The sequence below is a fragment of the Marmota marmota genome, unplaced genomic scaffold, assembly GCF_001458135.2.
Source record: "Marmota marmota marmota unplaced genomic scaffold, marMar, whole genome shotgun sequence".
Classification (NCBI taxonomy): domain Eukaryota; kingdom Metazoa; phylum Chordata; class Mammalia; order Rodentia; family Sciuridae; genus Marmota; species Marmota marmota.
In genome coordinates, this window is record NW_026000211.1 from 28,001,562 (window position 1) to 28,017,365 (window position 15,804).

General features: G+C 40.4%; 1 protein-coding gene across 2 annotated transcripts in view; it reads left to right on the forward strand.

Moving 5' to 3' along the window:
* Tmem192 (transmembrane protein 192) overlaps window positions 1–15,158 on the forward strand; it is a 33,945-nt gene extending 18,787 nt beyond the window's left edge. Inside the window, exons 4-6 of one of the 2 annotated variants that reach the window (XM_015486248.2) lie at window positions 4,366–4,500; window positions 10,375–10,477; window positions 11,300–15,158. In XM_015486248.2, the coding sequence (XP_015341734.1) occupies window positions 4,366–4,500; window positions 10,375–10,477; window positions 11,300–11,438 (377 nt within the window). In that variant the 3' untranslated portion in view covers window positions 11,439–15,158. The remainder of the gene's footprint in view (window positions 1–4,365; window positions 4,501–10,374; window positions 10,478–11,299) is intronic. The other variant, XM_048791727.1, reaches the window with a different exon arrangement.
* Window positions 15,159–15,804: the final 646 nt, after the last annotated feature.

Below are 15,804 nucleotides of genomic sequence, written 5' to 3' on the forward strand. Positions count from 1 at the left end.
CTGTCATGTAGCAAGTTTCTGATGAACCCTAAGACTTTTTATTCTTTGCCCCCCCCCCCCCCGTACCAGGGATTGAACCCAGCAGTGCTTTACCACTGAGCTATATTCCCAACCATTCTTTTATTTTTTTATTTTGATTTTGGGGTCTCAGTAAGATGCTTACAGCTTCACTGAATTACTGAGGCTGATTTGAACTTGCAATCCTCCTACCTCAGCTTCCTGAGTCACCAGGATTATAGGTGTGTGCACTGCCCAGCTTCTAATGAGCTCTGAGGAAGTGGACTCAGAGGAGTTTAAGCTGGGAAAAGAATGACCTGAAGAAGTCATCCAGGGCCAGATCATGAGGGTTGCCACAAGTTTAGAGAGAGGCAGCCTTGGAAGGGAAGGCTTTGCTGAGAGTTTTGAGAGTTGGAAAGATCACTCTGGCCATGGCTGGAGAGGGCAGTTAAGGAGGCTGCTATAGTACCCCAGGGCAAGGATCTAGGTCTGAACTAAGATATCATGCTGGGCAGTACTTCCTGACTGAGAGGTCTTGTGTGCTGTCCACAGCACGTACCATTTTAGGGAATGTTTTATTTCAGCATGCCCCTCTCCTTCCAGGCTGCAGATTTCATGCACCATAAACTCCCAGTTACAGCCTGTGACCCACCAGAGTGCTGGCATATGGGGTTGCTCAGTACCTTAAATCCTTTGCATGCTGTTTCATTTATGTGCAGAGGGGTTTTTTTAGTACTCTGTTGTCTGTTTATCTTAATGTTGTAAAACTATTTGTCCCATTCACAAAACTATGTTACAAAGAGTATAAGGGGAAGGCATAGGGCTTTGTGAAATTATTATTATTATTATTATTATTATTGGAGTTGGGAGGTACCAGGGATTGAATTTAGGAGCATTGGACCACTGAGCCACATCCCCAGCCCTATTTTGTATTTAGAGACAGCACCTCACTCTTCTTGAGACTGGCTTTGAACTCGAGTTCCTCCTACCTCAGTTTCCCCAGCTGCTGGGATTATAGGCTAGTGCCATCACGCCTGGCTGTGTAATTAGTTTTGATAGGTCCTTTTAAAAATGTCTCTTTGTGGGGCTGGGGATAAGCTCAGTTGGTAGAGTGCTTGCCTAGCATGCATAAGGCCTTGGGTTCAATCCCCAGCACCACCACCCCAAAAAAGAGGACTCTTTGGTTCAGAGTCATTCCTTTTGTACAAATGGGAAAAAATTAAATAAGCATTGTTTTCCCCTACACCAGATGTAGATAAATATGCTAAATAACTTTTAGGAAATTCTAAGAATCTTGTATCTCTAAAATTTTCTGTGACATTCTTCAGAGTAAAAGGGCAAATTTGTTGCCAGTTTTGAGAAAAAGGAAGAAGAAAGTTTATTGCTTTGCTAGCAAAGGACAAACAGAGGACTCCTGCCCCAAAGGCTCTGATGCTGCCCATCCTCAGGAACAGGGGCCTTTTTATTGTGCTTCAGAGAAAATGAGATTAGGTAAGAGAGATCAGGGAGGAGATCAGAAAGAAGATTGGGAAAAAGAAAAAAAAAATCTAAGTTTCAAAGGATCAAGTGAACCCTTGTTACAAAATGAGGTTAAAATGATCCTCAAAAATAAAACAATAGAAGCCAGGAGCAGTGGTGCACGCCTATAATTGCAGTAGCTCTGGAGGCTGAGGCAGGAGGATTGCAAGTTCCAAGCCAGCCTCAGCAATTTAGCGAGGCCCTGTCTTTAATAAAAAGAGCTGGGGATGTGGTTCATTGGGTAAGCACCCCTGGGTTCAATCCCTGATACCAAAAGAAAAAATAAATAAATAAGGCTGGGGATGTAGTGGTAGAACACTTGCTAGAATGCTTGACACCTTAAATTCAATCCTCAGCACCATAATACTTGATTAATTAATTAAAAAGAATTTTTGAGGACTGGGGTTGTGACTAAGTGGTAGAGTGCTTGCCTAGCATGCTTGAGGCACTGAGTTCAGTCCCCAGCACCACACACAAATAAAACAAATGAAGTGAAGGTGTTTTTGTTTTTTTGTTTGTTTTTTAAGGAGTATATTTAAAAAATAAATAGAATTTTTGAGCCAGGCACAGTTGTTGGTGCCTGTAATCCCAGTGGCTCTGGAGGCTGAGATAGGAAGATCGTGAGTTTGAAGCCAGCCTCAGCAAAACAAGGTGCTAAGCAACTCGATGAAACCCTGTCTCTAAATAAAATACAAAGTAGGGCTGGGGATGTGGCCCTAACCCCGGTACACACAAAAAAAGAATTTTTGTTTTGGTTTTAGGTACTGGGGATGGAACTCTGGCCAGCCCTTTTTGCTTTTTGAGACAGTCTCAACAAATTGCTTAAGGCCTTGATAAATTGCTGAGGCTGGCCTCAAAACTTGTGATCATCCTGCCTCAGCCTCTCAAAATGCTAGGATTACAGGCATGTGCCACCATCCCCAGCTAGAATTAAAAAAAAGAAGAAGAAGAAGAAGAAAAAAAGAAAAAGTAGATAAGCTGAATGAGTGGTTTAGTAAAAATAGATAATATTGTTGCTAAAAGTTTAGTCCTTGTTCCTGATGCCAATCCAATAAGGAGGACATGGTTTTGAAAAGGAAAAAGAAGTTTTATTGCTTTGCTAGCAAAGGACAAACCCAGAGGACTCCTGTTCTAAAGGTTGTGATTCTGTCCATCTGGGGGATCAGAGCTTTTTTAAAGAGATGATTTAAAGGCTACATTCTCTTGTTGTAATTCACTTGTTAATTTGAGAGATAATCATTTCTGAGATTCTCTGGTGCCATTCCCAAAATCTGAATTACTTAGTTCTTGCAATAGGTATGTACTCAAGGTCAAATAACTCTGCCTAGGATGGGGAAGAAAGGTAATCCTGTTTCTCCTGAGATTAGGGAAGAGCAGGGAGAGATGAAGAGAAAGAAACATGTCTGTTTTAAAAATAAGTTGCAGTGGGGAAGGGAGGGGACTTGGGGGTATGATATGAAAAGCCAGCCTCTACCTCAGAGCAAAGCCTGTCCAAGGAAGGGTGCCTGACCTTTGTCCTTGGAAAGACCCACAGAGCACTCCTAGGCCCATACCCACCCTGCTGAGTTGTTTATCTACAAATAACAGGAGAGATCTGCTGCCCAGGTGTCCCTGACTCAGTCAGGCTAGGTGGGGACCCATAGCAACCCCTTAGCAGCCACCAATCAGCATGAGACAGGGAAATACCTGGGATGCCAGATGACCCTCCCAGTAGTTTATGGGGGTTGATAACTTGTTGGGAAACATGTAGTTCAGCACGCACTCCCCTCATGGCTTAAACCAATCAGTTCAAATGAATCACCCCTACTCAACTTGTTCCCGCCAGTGAATGTGCTAATCATGTTTTAGAGTAGTTTTATGATTTTCCCGCGGTGTGTGATGATTTGCTAAGAGTTGTTATGATGTATGTGAAGTCCCTGCCTTCCCCAAAGAGTGAATAAAACTGCTGCAAACCCTGGGCTCCGGGCCTCAGGGTCACCAGTTGCTGTGTGTGTGCGTGGAGGACCGAGCTAGCTCACAATAAACACCTCTTTGCTGCTTACATCGATCTTGGTCTCTGGTGGTCTTTTGGGGGATCCCGAATTCGAGCATAACAGATAAACAGTAGAATGAGATGGACACCATTGCCCCAAGTACATGTATGAAGATACAAATGGTGTGACTGTACTTGGCGTACAGGAGACATGAAAAATTGTGTAAGTTGCAAAGCAGGAAGTATTTATTTTTAAAAGCTCAGTCCTTGTCCTCAATACCAATCCAATAACAAAGGCACGGTTTTGGGAAAAAGGTTTATTGCTTCGCTAGCAAAGGAAAAACATAGGGTGCTGTCCCAAAAGCTGTGATCTGCCCATCAGCAGGAACAGGGGGCTTTTAAAGAGGTGACTCAAAGGCTACATTCCATGTGTACTCTGTTGGAGTTTTAATTCACTTGTCCATTGGGAGATAGTCATTTCTGAGATCTTCTGGAATCATCACCAAAGTCTGGATTACTTCATTCCTATGGTGGGTGTGTACCCAAGGACAGATAGCTCTGCCTAGAATGGAGGGGGGGAGGTAATCCTGTTACCCCTGAGATTAAGGAGGAACAGGGAGAGAGGAAGAGAAAGAAACATGTCCATTTTTAAAAATAAGTCGCTGTGGCAGAGCAGAGAGGGCTAAATTCAAAGCATAAAGTGGACCACTGTTACATGAGGACATTACAAGGCTTTTTAGGAACTATTCAAAAACCAATTATAACAAAAGGTGTTCTCTTGTCACTCAGGAAACTACAAGGGTTTTCAGAGCTCTGTGCCAAGGATGAAGGCCCACTACACTTTCTCAGTTCATGTTCTGTGTGTTTCGCCTTCTCAGGAAACACGATGCTCCTCCTCATACTGTGCATGCAGCATTCTTTCCCTGAGCCCAGCAGGTTGTACCTTGACCTCATTCTGGCCATCCTGGCCCTGGAACTGCTCTGCTCCCTGACCTGTCTGCTCATTTATGCAGGTGAGAATCGCCATTTTTCCATTTTGTAAGACCTTTACTTAACTGTTTTTTCCTCCTAGTTTGACGCGTAGACCATTGTTTTAGTGACAAGGAAGTTTTCCTGTGTAGCTGAGAACCTTTTTGCATCTATATGGTCCACTGCTGGTCACATCCAGGCTCCTCTCCTCTCAAACCAATAGGGAAAAGGTACACCTGCAGCCCCCAGTGAGGCACTTTTCCAAGTTTGTGTCTTCAATAAGTTTTTGTCAACTAAAGTGAAGCCTTTTCATTTGAAAACAAGAAAAAAGCCTGATAAACTTTTTGCTTCCATTAAAGTCAACCAAAGTATAACTCTGATATTTAAAAATAAAAGCAACTGTCTGGTGTGATGGTGTGTGCCTGTAATCTCGCGGTGCGGAGGCTGAGGCAGTGTTAACTGAAAGCCCGGTCCTTGTCCCCATGCCAATCCAATAACAAGGACACAGTTTTGAGAAAAAGGAAAAAGAAGTTTTCTTGCTTTGCTAGCAAAGTAGAAACACCGGGACTCCTGTTCCAGAGCCTGGTTTTGCCCATCAGCAGGAGCAAGGTTTTTAAAGAGACAGTCAAAGGCTACATATCACATGTTCTCTGAGTTTGTAATTCACATGTCTGTTTGGAAGATAGTCATTTCAATGCCACTTGGTGGCATTGAGCTAATGGTGGTTTTGTTACTATGAATGTATCCATTTGAAAGAAATCATTTCTCTGGTGCCATTCCCCAAGTCTGAATTACTTAATTCCTGTGATGGGTGTGTGCTCAAGGACAGATAACTCTGCCTAGAATGAGGAAGAAAGGAATCCTGTTTTCCCCTGAGATTAGGGAGGGGGAAGGGATTAAAGGGCTAGGAATGTGGCTCAGTGGTTAAGTGCTGGGTTCAGTCCCTGGTATCCAAACATAAAATAAAAGTAATACAAGATAATTAAATATATGAGGAAATTATAGATGCAAAACTGCATTTACCTCTAACTTGTTTTGGGGTAAGCCATTTAGGAACCCATTTTCTGAGTTTAAAAATGTCTTTCGCTCTCTGAAAACCCTCAGAGGTAAAATTGAATAAACTTTAGATACGTTAAAATGTTTTTATATACTATTTTTTATTTATTTTATTTTTTCATTTATTTAGCAGTACTAGGGATTGAATCCAGTAGCACACTCTCACTGAGCTACATTCCCAACCTTTTTTGTTTGAGAAAGGGTCTTGCTAAATCGCCCAGTCTGGCCTCTAAATTGCAACCACCCCCTGCCTCAATCTCCCAAATCATTGGGTTTAGGATTACAAGCATGTACCAATGCACTGGGCTACAAGGACACTTTAACAACGAATTCAGGGCTGGAGAAATCTAGATTTCAGTTCTGCTTCAGGCTGTGCAGTCTGTCCATAATAGCAGCTAACTTGGTGGCATTGAGCTAATGGTGGTTTTGTTACTATGAATGTATCCATTTGAAAGAAATCATTTCTCTGGTTGTCAGGCGGTCATCTGGGCCTTCTCTCAAGTTTCATTTTACTGATTTTGTGTGTGTGTCCTTGAGGCCAACAGGAGGAGGTTTATAATACCAAGAGTGATTAGTCTGTAAATGTGAGTGAGTTGCTGCAGGGTTCAAGGCCAGAGACCTGACTCCGGGGATCCAGCAAATTGGGTCCCTCCATTCTCCCAGAAAACCAGAGAGAAAAGGAAATGGTGAAAAGCATGAAAAAAACTTTAATCAATGTAGTTACACTAGGAAGAAAATGGGACCTGCGTCCTTAGCCTTGTCTCAGACGAGGAGTTGACAATGACTTTGAGGTGCAGTCTGTCGGAAATAGCAGCTAACTTGGTGGCATTGAGTTAATGGGAAATGAAGCCTATGGGTTTGCATGGCTGGAGGCTTCTAAAGCAAGTGACCTTGGGCAGGTGTGGTCAGTCCAGTTTTATCTCTGGATGGGTCTGGCTAGGCCCTGTTTGTATAGGAAGTTTATTGAGCTGAGGGAGCAGGATGTACACACCTGTAATCCCATTGACTGGGGAGGCTGAGACAAGATAGTTAGGAATTTGAGGCCAGTCTTAGCAATTTAGTGAAACCCTGTCTCAAAAAATAAAAGGACTGGGGATATAGCTCAGTGGTAAAGTGCCCCTGGATTCAATCCCCAGTACCAAAGAATAAAAGAAAAAAGAAAGATATTTATTAATCAGATGTGACTCAAAGCAAAGGAGGCTGATGCAAAATGGAGGCAGAGATGCGATGTTTCTAATCCTGCTTTAGCCATCCATCATATGTCTGCAGGCAAAAGCAAGGAGTCTTTGTTAAATGTTACGGATAAACTGTACACTGATTTTAAATGTATTTATTTATTTATTTATTTAAAGTTCCCCAAGAATTTTCCTAGCCAATTGCATTTCATTTTTTTTTTTGAGAGAGAGAGAGAATTTTTTAATATTTATTTTTTTAGTTTTCAGCGGACATAACATTTTTATTTGTATGTGGTGCTGAGGATCGAACCCAACGCCACGCGTGTGCCAGGCAAGCGTGCTACCGCATGAGCCACATCCCCAGCCCTTAAATGTATTTAGTGGTTAGCAGTTATTCGGGTTGAGTATAGGATTATACTTGCACTTCACTGTTAAAACAAGGTGTGTATTGGCTGGGCACGGTGGCACATGCCTGTAATCGTAGCGATTCAGGAGGCTTAGGCAGGAGCATCACAAGTTTTAAGGCCAGTCTCATCAATTTAGCAAGACCCTGTCTCAAAAAAGAAAGGGGATTGGGATGAGAGATGATAACTAGGGATGTAGCTCAGAGGTAGAGTACCCTGGGTTCAGTTCCCCAATACTGCAAAGAAAGGGAGGAAAAAAAAGCATGCATACCACCCAGTTAACTTTATAGAATAGAATGAGACTTTCATTTTCAGAACATTGTTAGTGGCTCAGTACATCAATAAAATGATGCACGTGTCATAAGTAACATTTAATTATCCTTTCGATTGAGATCAGTTTCATTCTGTGATATATCGTGTCTCTTCAGTGTTGTAATGAGAGTTAGGTTTGAGCATAGGAGTTCATGAGCATTTTAATGAGTTTATTTTTATAGCGTGGAGGATGTATAAATAAATAATAAATAAATAAATAAATACATTTCCGGGTAGGCAGATGCTCACCATGGAGCCACACCCCCAGCCCTATAGGCTTACTTTTTATGTTATAGTGAATTTAAAGGCACACTATAGGTTCTCACAGGAGAGAGTTTAGGGAGTAGCTGCTAGAGACACTTGCTGCTGAATGTGGCATGTCACAGAAAATTTGAGGTTGGTTCTCTTATAAAGGCATCTTTCTTGTTTCTTTATACTAAAAGGGTTTTTTTTTTTTAAGAGAGAGAGAGAGAGAGAGAATTTTTAATATTTATTTTTAGTTTTCAGCAGACACAACATCTTTGTTTGTATGTGGTGCTGAGGATCGAACCCGGGCCGCACGCATGCCAGGCGAGCGTGCTACCACTTGAGCCACATCCCCAGCCCCTAAAAGGGTTTTAAGAGAGAGCTCTGTTGTGGTGATGTTGGTAGAAGCCCTTTAGGACATTGATTGATTGAGGTACTAATTCTGCTCTAAACTTGACTAATTTATTTGTATTGTAGGTAATCTCCAGAAACTAAAAAGGGACTCTTCTCATTGAGCATTAATTTGACTTACTGCCTCTGTAGGGAAACACTAGGAAAATACAGTTTAAAGCATTTTTTGCAATAATAAATTAGATTAACTCTCCATTCATTTAAACATAAGCAAGAAGAATCCATGCAAGCCACAGTTCTGAGCCTTCAAGCAGCCCTGAAGTAAGAGTTCCAATACAGGATCAAAGAACATGTGAACAGTGTGCAAGCTCACCTGTCTTTTTACTCTGATGTTCTGGCATACATGCTTTTTCTGGCTCATGACAGGAAAAATGACTAGAAGATTCATATTCTGTGTGGTTTGCCTTGGTGTTTTATCTAACCTGTGATCTGAAAATGCCTGAATGCATCCAATTCAATTGCTTTTCTTTTTTTATTATTTAAAAAATTTATTTGGTGCTGGTACTGGGAATTGAACCCAGGGCCTTGCACATGCTGAGCAATTGTTCTACCAATGAGCTACATCGCCAGCCCTTTTCATTTTTTACTTTGAGATGGTCTCACTAAGTTGCTTTAGGCCTCACTAAATGGCTTGAACTTGCAATCCTCCTCCCTTGGGGATTGCAGAGTGCGCCACCATGCTTGGCAATTTAACTTATTTTTATTTTTCAAACTGCCAAGGTGACTCTGAAAGATGGACATTTTAATTTTATTTACTTATTTAGGCACTGGGGATCGAACCCAGGAATGCTCTACCACTGAGCTACATCCCCAGTCTTTTTCTTTCAATATATTTTGAGACAAGGTCTTACTGAGTTGCTGAGGCTGATCTTGAATTTGTAATCTTCCTGCCTCAGTCTCCCAAGTCTCTGGTATCATAGATGTGGGCCACCACACTTAGCAAAATGAATATTTGTATGCCATCAGACTATGGGTACAGGTTTTATTTCCCATTCTAAACTTCTCCTTTAAAACTATGTAAGTGTTATCCCCTGGTCCCCAGTTCAAGAAACTTCTGTGTCTAAAAGATGAATGTGTTCCAGTTTTCTTTCTTTATTTAGAAATTATGTGGAAGAAACCATTTTAGAGAGACATGAATATAAACAACTGGTGTCAGACACACCAGCAGCCCTCATCTGTTGGATCTTCCAGGGACCCTGGACAGTTGATCACGCCTCCTTGCAGTGTGTTCATTTGCTGAGACTTTCACTTTCCCGGAGGTTTTCTGACTGCCCTTCTGTACTTTTCTCCTTTGCTGAATGTTCTCCAGACCTGTCATAGGTGGGGCCTCTGTCTTCTCCAGCTTGGCAAGTGCAGCACTTCATGTTCTGTGCCCAGTTCCACTTAAGTCAAAGCATTCTTCATTTCTGATTTCCTTGGCCACTTAATAAAATTGAGGGGCTTCTATATATTTCCATTCTTTGTACCTTTGACTAGGTACTGCTCACTTCCTTACTGGTCGTTTCTGGAAACTGTCTGCACATCTCATCTTCTCATGTTAATAATTCACTTGAACTTCTTCAACTTAATTCTCAGCTGAGAATGTACTTCAGGATCAGATGTGGAGTCTGGCAATTCCTCAAAGGAAGGATTAAACATTGATTACCCTGTGGCTCAGCACTTAACTCCTAGGTATATATCCAAGAGAACTGGAATTATGTGTCCACAGAAACACACATACGTGAATGTTCAACGCAACATTATTCATAATGGCCAAAAAGTGGACACAGCCCAAATGTTTTGGGGGTAAACTGATGAACAGTTGAACAGAATGTGTACACTGCAATGTGGATAAACCTTGAAAACTTCCCCAGTAAAAGAAGCCAATTATTTTTAAAACTACCTAATTACGTGATTCTGTGTCTGTGAAATGCCCAGAGAAGGACATTCGAAGAGACTCTTTTCTAAAGTAGTCCTGATTCTGTAAAGTAGTGTAAAGACTGTATCAGGACTCCTAGTTTAGAAGCCTGGCTGAACTTTACTCATTTGTATAAATAGGAGTAAAATAGCCACTTCACCAGGTGATTATCTGAACAAACATGAGGTCCTGGTGTAAAACACTTAAACTGTATCTCATGCATTGAGTACACAATAAACGTCTGTTGTTATTATCAGTGCCAGTAATAATCTTCTCTCTCCAGTGCTAGTATCAGATTGGTAGAATTTGAAATGTTTGAGAACATTAATGAATAAACCAGCTAAAAAACAGCCAATTCATGTAATTTGAATAAATGAAAATAGGAACTTTTGACTAATAATGACTTTATTCTTTTAGTGAAAATTAGAAAATTTAATAGAGACAAACCACAGCCTGATGTACTTGAAGAAGAAAAAATCTATGCTTACCACAGCAATATTACCTCGGAAACCGGATTAAGGTAAGGTTTAGGTGAGAAATTAAAACTTAAAGAATTAAAAGTTGCTTTCCCTAGAAACCATTTGAGGCTTGATTAGGCATTTATACCATTTTAATTATGTTTAATTTGTTTTCAGTTGTGGTCAAACCAAGTCTAAATTAACATATGTAGATTTACCAAATATGTGTGATGGTAAAAGTGAGATTAACCATGTATCAACCTCTCAGAGGTCTTTTCTTTTCCATTATTTTTTATTTGAAAAAAATATTTTTTTTCTTTTGAGATAGGGTTTGGCTGAATTATCTAGGCAGATCTCGAACTTGTGATCCTCTTGGCTCAGCCTCCTGAGTAGCTGGGATTACAAGTGTGTGACACCATGCCTGGTCCACTTGAAGTTTGTTTTTTGTAACCCAGGGGTACTTATCCATTGAGTACATCCCAGTTTTTTTGTTTTGTTTTGTTTTGTTTTTGATACTGGAGATTGAACTCTGGGGCACTGAACCACATCTCTACCCTATTTTGTTTTATTTAGAGACAGGGTCTCACTGAGTTGCTCAGTGCCTCACTGTTGCTGAGGCTGGCTTTGAACTTTTGTGATCCTCCTGCCTCAGCCTCTGGAGCCACTGGGATTATAGGCCTGCGCCATCATGCTCAACTTCCACTCAAAGCTTTTGATGCTGTGGGTTACTCCTTCCTTAATTGAAAAACATTTTTATGGGTGTTTTTTGGTAGACTTCTCTAATACTACAAGGTGAGGATTCATTTACAATAAACAGATGATATTGATAAATACACGTAACTCCTTTATATCTTGATTTTTATTGTTATTTTTTTTTTCTGCAGGACTATTTCAAGCCTAGAAGAAATTGTTGAAAAGCAAGGAGACATAATAGTGTACTTGAAGCGACACAATGCCCTGTTGAGTAAGCGGCTGTTGGCACTCACTTGCTCAGACCTAGCCTCTCAGCCAAGTAGGACATGAGAGGCTCACAGGCGTGATCATGGCTGAAGAGTTCAGAGCAACCTCAGACTGAAGGACGGCCTGTCCTGCTGCCCTAGGGAACCACAGCCCTTGCTGAAAAACATTGTGTAGCGTGTTGGAAACTTGAACTTGGTTCTCACCTGTGTGGCTGTTTAGTAGATGGGGCTTATGGATCATTTGAAAGGTACTTTCAAAAGGTAGAAGTACTTTGCTAACTTGAGAAGAATGTCTGTTTTGTACATTTTTAAATAATTGAACTTCTTGGTTTTTCCTAGGATCGAAGGTACAGTTCAATTATCCCATGGCCAACAGTTTTTCTACGTGATATTAGATCCCTCTAATAGCTGGGGATGTAGCTCAGCAGTAGGGCATGTGTCTAGCATGCACAAGCCCCTGGTTCAATCCACAGCAACACCCCCACTGCTCCCCCCCCCAAAAGCCCTGTGATAATATGGCTATTTGTAAAGTAAAACTGACATAATTTAATTTAAACAGGGGTTTTAAATAAGTTCTTTCTTTTGTGGAGTGGGAAAGTACTGGGGATTAAACTCGGGTACTTTACCAATAGGCTATGTCCCCAGTCTTATTTTATTTTAAATTTTGAGACAGGGTGTTATGAAGTTGCTGAGGCTGGCCTTAAACTTGTAATCCTCCTGCCTTAGCCTCCTAAGGCACTGGTATTATAGGTGTGCACCACCACACCCCACAAGTTCTTCCAACTCTTAAGCTGATGAAAGGAGTCATTATTTCTTATGGTTAATGTTTTTTCTCTGCAGACCCTTATTGTGTATCTTATATGCTCATGTGATATTGAATAACAATACTCTTTTTTCACATACTCTTTTTTCATCCCCCCCAGGCAAGCTCTCTACCACTGAGCTGCACCCCCAGCCCCCATGCAGCTTTTATAGAGAATTTCTTCACTGTAGGACCAAGGCCTCACTGGGTGATCAACAATACAAATTCTACATTGTTCTGTTCTTCTGAAACAAGATAGGAAAATTACCTGGATCAGTGTGAGCCCAACCAGCAATACCTGTTACCTTGGTAGTACCTTCCATTGGCAAAAGCTGAAAAATTTAAAGGATTTGTCTTTCACTTTATTTTTGCTCTTCTTCAAGAAGTTGCCATGTATTTCTGTACTAAATATCCTTTCATTGGGTCATTAATTTCAGTATAGAAATGGAACCTTCTATGATTTTAAATCTGTATAAATAGAAAAAAAGCACTTTATTTAGACTTGGATTATATGTAAAAATTGTGATGGGAATAAAATGTCATATCAGTTTCTATACAGATACTAAACATACCTAGTTCTTGATATAAAAAGTATTTTTGTGAGTAAATGGAATTATTTCTCCATTCTTCCTAGTGTACCCCTTTAATTTATCAATTTGCTCTCAGTACCTCTACATGCTGCCTTCGATTTTTTTTGTTGTTGTTGAAGGCTCAGTATGGGGGGAGGAGATATTTGTGATTATGCAGTGATTATGTGTAGTCAGTAGATGAATACTGTGACTTGACAGCTATCCATAGCTTTATAGGAATGTTTTGGATGACCAGATAGACGAGGAATGTATTCATTGGATCTGTTACATATGGAGAGCAGATACCTGTTTCCTTTAGATACAGCCATTGTTGGGGCATCTAAAATTTTTCTACTAAGATAAATATGATTATGTGTCACCTGCAGGTAAATACAGTTGAATCCTCAAAATAGTGACATTCACAAACTGAAGCCAAATTGTATTTTAAAATTTAGATTCTAAATTCCCAGCCCGGTGTGATGGCACACGCCTGTAATCCTAGCAGCTCAGGATGCTGAAGCAGAAGGATTGTGAATTCAAAGCTAGCCTCAGCAACTTAGAGTCCTGAGCAACTCAATGAGACCCTGTTTCTAAATAAAATATAAAAAGGGCTGGGGATGTAGCTCAATGGTTAAGCACCCCTGGGTCCAATACCAAAAAAAAAAAAATTTTTAAGTTTCCTCCCTCTTCCTTTCCTTTCTTTTTAATAGGTGTCTCAAAGCTATTGCTTTCTCTGGAAAATTGTTTCTACATTTTGGAAGAGCTTATAACCGTTGCATCCAGTTGTTTTCCTTAAAACACCAGTGGTTTTGAGCCAGGCTTGGTGACACACACCCATAATCCCAGAGATTCAGACACCTGAGGCAGGAGGATCACAAGCTAAAGGCCAGACAACTTAGTGAGACCCTTTCTCAAAATAAATAAAAAGGACTGGGTATGTAGCTCAGTGGTAAAGCACCCCAGGTTCCATCCTTAGTATGGGGGAGGGGGGCAATGCTGTACCCCACTGAACACATTCCCAGCCTTTTTTATTTATTATTTTGGGGCAGGGTCTCATTGTCACCCAGGCAAGGCTTGAGCTTGTTACCTTCTATCTCGATCTCCTAAATTGCTGGGATTACAGGTGCATGTCACTATGCCTAGCTCCCATCAGTAATTTTAAAGATATAATATTTATTTTAAAATGCAGTTTGGATATATTCAGTTTCTGAGATGTACTTGATGAACATGGGTTTACAGGGAAAGGTATGATAAAGTTGGGATGTTCGGGTCTGATATGATATCTGTATAATCACTAACACTTTTCTAAACTCAGTAAGGAACATTTCAAACAATAAATGAAAGTAAGTCTCAGTAATAGCAGAATGGGAAAATGGACAAAACAATATAAATGTTAGGGATTCTATTCATCAGACTAGTTTTGTGCTAGCATTGTGGATACAAAAAATTAAAACCTGGCTTGCAGTTTACATTCTAAAGAAGGCAATGATTTCTAGGCTCTTCTAAATGCAATAATTGCAGAAGCCCTGGATATAGGTGCACAGCTGGGTACATTGGCACAGGCCTGTAATCCCAGCTACCGGGCAGGCTGAGGCAGGAGAATCACAAGTTGGAGGCCAGTTTCAGCGACTTCTTGATACCTTGTCTCAAAACAGGCTGGGGAATGAAGGTCAGTGGTAGAACACTCCTAAATTCAGTGTCTGGTACTGAAGAAAAGATAACTATAGGAACACCGAGTCAGAGGATACACTTGGGTGGTAGGTTTTAGGAATTCCTGGCAAACTAATAGTAAAGAAGCAAAGCAGATAGCTACAAAATACCACAAGCACATTGTATAGAAGGCGTTGTATAGAACTCGAAACCGAGGGTCTTCAGATCTTGGAGGCCTTGACCATATGCTGAGGAGCTTGCACTTATTATATTGATAATAGGATCCACTGAAAGATTTCAATCAAGGAAACGATGTCACTTTTAGGGGGATCTGATTGTAGTTTGAAATGGAGGAAAGATGGTAGCAAAAAGATATAGCCCTGAACAAGGGCAGGTATAAGAACATTTAATTGTGATTATATATGTGTATATGTAAATATAAAGATGTACATGTGTGATCCAAATGACAATAGCATCATGACATAAAGTTAAAAGCTTGTTATTTTTTAATGGAGACATTGAAAAATATAAAGAAAAGCAATGATTCGAAATTCTACCAAGTATTTATACCTATTTGGACTGCTGTTTTTTTCCTACCCTAATCAATTGTGGCTGTTGTCATTCTGTAATCCCTGCCCATTGGATGGAATATTGTTTCAAATTGCATTTCTTCAAACACTAATGAAACTGATGATTTTTGCCAGATTCTTTGGCCTTTTATAAATCTTCTATGATGTGTATTAAAGTCTTCTGCTTAATATTCTCCCAGAATAATGATTATTATATAATCATTTATATATAATTATATATGATTATTGTATAATAATTATTGTCATATTATTATCCTGGGCGATAATATATTATAATGTTATAATTATTGTTTTGGCAGCCCTAAAGATTGAACCCTGGGCCTTATGCATGCTAGGTAAGCACTGTAAAACCACTGAGGTACATCCCCAGTCCTTCCTTATTTTGTTCTGAGACAGGCCCTTGTTAAGTTGCCCTGGCTGAACTTGAGATCCTCCTGCCTCAGCCTTCTGAGTGCTAGAACTATAGGTGGGTATATGTTTGTTGAAAATGTGTTCTAATTTGTTGGAATTCTATTGCTTTTTGCTCTTCAGATACTGAAGCCTAATTTATTCTTCCCCCAGCACTGGTGATAAAGTTCACACAAAAGACTTCCTAAAGCCACATGGGATGTGATGTCATGTGGGGGGGCCACCAGACTCTTTTTCTTCTTTCAAACACTTAAACCAAAATCTTTACTGAGCTGGGCACTCACCTATAATCCCATCAATGGGGAAGCTGAATCAGGGGGTTTACAAGCTCAAGGCCAATCTGTAGCTTGGTGAAACTGTCTTAAAACTGTATGTATATATGTGTGTGTGTATATACACACACGCGCGCGC